The sequence below is a fragment of the Lipotes vexillifer genome, unplaced genomic scaffold (assembly GCF_000442215.2).
Source record: "Lipotes vexillifer unplaced genomic scaffold, Lipotes_vexillifer_v1.1 scaffold1477, whole genome shotgun sequence".
Lineage (NCBI taxonomy): Eukaryota > Metazoa > Chordata > Mammalia > Artiodactyla > Lipotidae > Lipotes > Lipotes vexillifer.
Window position 1 is genome coordinate 403,933 of NW_006776536.1, and position 5,698 is coordinate 409,630.

Genomic DNA, 5,698 nt, shown 5'->3' on the forward strand with positions numbered 1-5,698 from the left:
CGGGGTGCCCCCCCCCGCCTCGCTAGCTTTATCCATCCTCGCGACCCCCGAAACGGCTCGACGCTCCGCCCCCTAGAGGCCCCGCCTCCCGAGAACGCAGGAAACGAGACGGCGGGGAGAGGCCGTGTGCTGCCGCAGCCAATTGGGAGGCGGCGTGGCGAGGGCGGAGGCGGTTGTGATGCGCCAGGCCGACGGACGACGGCCAATCAGCGGCGAGCGCGAGGGCGGGCTATGACGCGGACGGCGCTCCTCGTGCGGCGGCAGTACAGGAGCGAGCGCCACGGCCAGCAGAATCAGCCGAGCGCCGCCGCCGCCCGCCTCTTACCGCCTCCACGCCGCCGCCGCCCCGCGCCCGCGCGCCGCACTCCCAACCGCCGCCGCCGCCGGCCTTCCCGTCAGCGAGCGGGCGAGCGGCCTCCGCGCCCGGTCTCCGTGAGGGGGGCGTCCCGCCGGATCCTGAGCCTCACGCTCTCGCGTTGCGGCCGACCGCGCCTCCTCGGCCGTCTGCCCGGCATGAAGACCAAGTTCTGCAACGGGAGCGAGGCGGAGCCCTCGCCGCTCGGGCTGCTGCTGAGCTGCGGCAGCGGCAGCGCGGCCCCGGCGCCCGGCGTGGGGCAGCAGCGCGACGCCGCCAGTGACCTCGAGCCCAAGCAGCTGGGCGGGCGGCAGCCGCAGCTCGCGCTGCCCCCGCCGCCGCCGCCGCTGCCGCTGCCCCCGCCGCCGCCGGCCGACGATCAGCCCGAGCCCAGGACGCGGCGCAGGGCCTATCTGTGGTGCAAGGAGTTCCTGTCTGGCGCCTGGCGGGGCCTTCGCGAGGACCAGTTCCACATCAGTGTCATCAGGTCGGTGTCGGCGGCGCGCCGGGGCGGGCGTGAGGGAGGGAGGGCTGCGCGGACGCGGTCGGGTGACGCTGGCCGGGGGCGGACTCTGAGGTCGGGGGCGGGGCCGGGGGCTCTGCGACCCGCGAAGCCACCTTTCAGGAGCCTTTGTGAAATCCAGGCCAAATCCCGTGAAACGGGCCCCCGAAGACCCTCCAGAAGGCAGGCTGTTGAAAACATGCCTCTTTCGTGGCAAAACAGGCCTCTTCTAAGGAGAACAGTACTGTTCAATCACAAAGTACATTTTGTCCAGAAGCTTAAACTGTGTCTAGCAAGTCTCTTTGGGTTTAGGGCCTTGAATGAAGGAGGGATGTTTTGGCTGGCTTAAAAAAATCACTTGGTGACTTACTTTTAGTTCTTCAAGTCCATGATTAGGTTTTTCCCACTGAAAGAGACATTTGTTAGCGGTGAAGGGGTGACGTTTGTTAGTTCCTCGCTAACCGCTCAGACATGTAGGTGTGTGACCAGCCAAAGTTAGGATGTGTGGCTCAAAAAATAACTAAGAGTAAGGTAGAAAGAATTTCCCCCCCTTTTTTAAGCTTAAAAAGACTAATCATAAGTTTAAATTACCAAAAAAGTAAGCGTGTATGTATTCAGACTTAACAGCAAAACGTAAACTTGGTTTTTGTCCACCCTGCTCCCGTGAGATGATCACTTAACATTTAGTGGGCTTACTTCTATTGAGACCTTTTAAAAGGTGTTTTCTTGGGCTTCCCTGGTGGCGCAGTGGTTGAGAGTCCGCCTGCCGATGCAGGGGACGCGGGTTCGTGCCCCGGTCCGGGAAGATCCCACGTGCCGCGGAGCAGCTGGGCCCGTGAGCCATGGCCGCTGAGCCTGCGCGTCCGGAGCTTGTGCTTCGCAACGGGAGAGGCCACAGCAGTGAGAGGCCCGCGTACCGCAAAAAAAAAAAGTTTTCTTTTTCTGCTAATTTTCTTGTAACTGGTTGACCAGGTTGAGTGCAGTATCTAGAAACTGGCCGGCTGGCTGGCTGCCACCGATAAGCCCCAAATCCAGTTTGAGTCATTTGATTCCTTTTCTCTGCCCAGTGCTTCTTCAGAGCCGCAAATGCAGCAAAATTAACTGAGCTTCACTTTCTTTTTGTGCCTGTGGCCTCTCTTACAGATACGCCTAGGAGCAGTGAGAATCATAAAGGTAGAAAGAGAAAAGAAAGCCAAAGAATTGCTTAATGAAACCTTTTTTTTTTCCTGAAATGAAACTGTCTCCCAAACTATCACATTTAGTTAGGCCTGAAAATTCTCAGTGAGATCATCCGAGGCCATGTGATCTTCAGGTCGTCCAGCTGTAAAATGGAAAATGTAGAGGGGCAGTGACTTGCCTGAGGTCAGTGGCTCTGTGCTGACATCACAGTGAGCTGCCAGGTCTCTTGAACCCACCTCCTACTCCAGTGCTCTTGCCTGTTGCCTATGAAAATGTTTCGGATACCCTGGATCCAGCTGTAAGATGTTTTTGAGGTGCTTTTCTGGGGAGTGTCACTCATTAGATAAACCTTTGTGTTTTTGCTCAAACCTGACATTCTAAAAGCTTTGAGGATGCCGATGAAAAAACTAATCAGTAGTCCGTCTAAGAAGGAAATGGGAAATCTTATTCAAGTCAGACTGAGGATTATATCCCAGAGACAGCCTCTCAGAGAGCTCTGAGAACTGTTCTGAAGAGGTAAAGGGGGAGGCCCAAATATATGTGATTGTTGCACAGGGGGTGCGTGCAGTCGAGCTCACATCTTAGCAGAAGGTGGCTGCTAGTCATGAGGAATGACTTCTTAGTTAATGCTCTTAGTGCCTTTCTAAGTGTGTGAAGGTGCAAGAATAAAACATTTCTACAGAAAACATAATATCTCTCTGAGGGTCTGTTCTGTCATTTTTCTGAGGGCACAGAGTACTGATCTTTGCCCTGACTTCCTTTCAGGGTGTATTGTAAGTCAGCGACTACAGTGGCTAATGATTGATTCTTGTTGAACTGGATAGTGGGCAGGATTCTTTATTCTGCAGTCCCTTCCCTTTCGGTTGTAATTTCAACCAAGGTTTGAGAGGCATTTCGTGACCAATCTGTCCCACTGCGTTAAGAATGCTTCTTCCCAGGTCAGGTGAAGATTTGCTGATAGGCCACTCAGTATGCTGTTAGTGGACTAGGCCCTGTTAACAGTAGCAAAAAGCCTCTGGACCACTTACCTTAGTAGTCTCTTATGCTCCAGGAAAAGTTTCCTTCTTTTTTTTAAAAAAAAATTTTTTTTTAATTATTTATTTTTGGCTGTGTTGGGTCTTTATTGCTGTGCGCAGGCTTTCTCTAGTTGTGGCAAGCAGGGGTTACTCTTCGTTGCGGTTCGCGGGCTTCTCATTGCGGTGGCTTCTCTTATTGCGGAGCACGGGCTCTAGGCACGCAGGCTTCGGTAGTTGTAGCACACGAACTCAGTTGTTGTGGCTCGTGGGCTCTAGAGCGCAGGCTCAGTAGTTGTGGCGCACGGGCTTACTTGCTCCGCGGCATATGGGACCTTCCCAGACCAGGGCTCGAACCTGTGTGCTCTGCATTGGCGGGTGGCTTCTTAACCACTGCACCACCAGGGAAGCTCCAAAGGTTCCTTCTTGTTGCTTCTTCCCATATCTAGAGCTGTACTATTATAATCATTGGTCTTATACAACTATAAGTTTGGTCAATCATTTCAAGTTGGCTAATCATCATTAATTTTATTGGAGGCTTAGTCACACGCTTGGTAATGCGAGAAACAGTAATTTGTAAAATAGGCAGATACTGGTAATATAGCTAGTGACATTAATAAGATCATAAGTAAGTATTTAAGCTAAGAACTTCCATTAGGTTTGGCCCAGTATCGCCCCAGGTCATCTGACCAGTCTGTTCTGGGCCAGTTGCTGTCTTTAAGGGAAATAATATACTGGCATTGTATGTGAAGTTCACCAAAGATGTCTTCAAGTGCAAGGTGAGTGAGTGGTGGGTCATTGTGACCCCTAACAGGATTGGGAAAGGAGTTACATGGTTGGCTCCAGAAGAAGAAAAATTGATCTTTATGGTTGAGCAGGTATTTCTGTCATTGGGGAGGTCTGGTTAACGCATAATGCAGATGCGCGATGCACGCCAGTGGGGAGGGAGGAGGCCAAATGGGCAGAGAAAAATTTTATGTTTAAATTTTTCTTGTCTTGCCTTAAAATATGAATTTTTATTTCATCAAGGATGTTTTGTTTGTTTTCTCCAGGAATCAGTGGTCTTGGAAGACACAGCTTTCCTTTTGGTTTGGTGGACCTTTTAAAATAATGTTGTATGGTGTGATACACTGCCTCAGTCCTGTTTTCTGGAATAGAATGTAGTTATGGAATGAGTTTAACAAGGAGAAAAGAGGTGATTTAGGATATGGGAAAGTGGGTGATGCCTAGCTTTAAAAAAAAGGCAAAAGCGGTAGTTCAAGTGGGGAAAGATATACACTTGGTTGAAATTCAGTGGCCCTCCATAGCCAGTCCATGTACAGGTTCTGGCTGTCACGTGTTCCTGATCCGTCTCTCCAGCCCCGGCTCTTCGCTGAGTGCCCGCCTCAGCGCAGCCCATCCAGTCCGTTCCACACTTGACCCTTCTGCCCCTCCCCACCCTGGAATATATGCTTCTCCTGCTTCTTTTCTTTGAGTTATTAACAGCAGCTGGCTGGTGCCTCAGGATTATTTCTCACCCTTTGCATTGGCTCAGAAAGCCCTCCTCAGCACTCGGTGGCAACTAAACCCTAGTGAACTGCTCTTGTGCCCACACCTCCGGTCTGCTCCAGGCCCACTGTCCTTGCTTAGACCATGTAACAGGAGGCACCTGTGGATATCCTTGTGCTTTGGGTTACCCCCACCACTCCATTCTATATCCCATTGCCAGGGATTTCTCAAATATCCTGACTCCTTTGTTTAAAAGTTTACTGTGGCGTCCTGTAGCTGGAGAATAAAATCCAAACTTGTTTGCATGGTTTATACTTGGGCCCCAGCCTTAATTTTTCAGGGTGGTTCTTTTTTTGTTGCTGTTTTAAAATCATTCCTTTCCCCTAACCAGCAGCAACTAACAGTGAGCTAGTTACACTTGTCCTTGCACTTCTTGAATGAGCTTTGTGTTTTCAGTCTCCAGACCTTTCTTTGCTCCTACGCTCTGCTTGGCAGCCTGGTGTCTGCCTTTTTTTTTTAAAATAAATTTATTTATTTATTTAATTTTTGGCTGCATTGGGTCCTTGTTGCTGCACATGGGCTTTCTTTTAGTTTTGGTGATCGGGGGCTACTCTTCGTTGCGGTGTGTGGGCTTCTCATTGCGGTGGCTTCTCTTGCTGCGGAGCACCGGCTGTAGGTGCGCGGGCTTCAGTAGTTGTGGCCCGCAGGCTTAGTTGCTCCGCGGCATGTGGGATCTTCCTGGACCAGGGCTCCAACCTGTGTCCCCTACACCAGCAGGCGGATTCTTAACCACTGCGCCACCAGGGAAACCCCCTGGTGTCTGCTTTTAAAATACCTCCTTCAAGGCCTAACTTAGAGAGCCAGAGAGAATTAGTTTCTTCCTTGTTTAGGTTTCTTCCATAGCACTTCATGCATACACACCTTTATGTCACAGCACTTACCACATTGTGTGTGTTCATTCGTTAAGTCTGTTAGATTGAATTCCTAGAGGACATGTTGTGTTCATCTTTGTATCTCCAGTAGTAGAAGAGTGCCTGACTTTAGCACCTGGATTTTAGCTTAAATTGGCTTCTTTGCTGTCCTCCTAATGTGATGACAGGGCTCTTTGCAATCAGACTACTGGTTGCCTGAGTCCCTCCAGCTATGAGTGGTATAGGGAAA

General features: G+C 51.0%; 1 protein-coding gene across 2 annotated transcripts in view; it reads left to right on the plus strand.

The window, feature by feature from the left end:
• Positions 1-443: 443 nt before the first annotated feature.
• The window catches only part of CHKA (choline kinase alpha), a 62,135-nt gene continuing 56,880 nt past the window's right edge, over positions 444-5,698 (plus strand). Inside the window, exon 1 of one of the 2 annotated variants that reach the window (XM_007450410.1) lies at positions 444-842. In XM_007450410.1, the coding sequence (XP_007450472.1) occupies positions 514-842 (329 nt within the window). In that variant the 5' untranslated portion in view covers positions 444-513. The remainder of the gene's footprint in view (positions 843-5,698) is intronic. The other variant, XM_007450409.1, reaches the window with a different exon arrangement.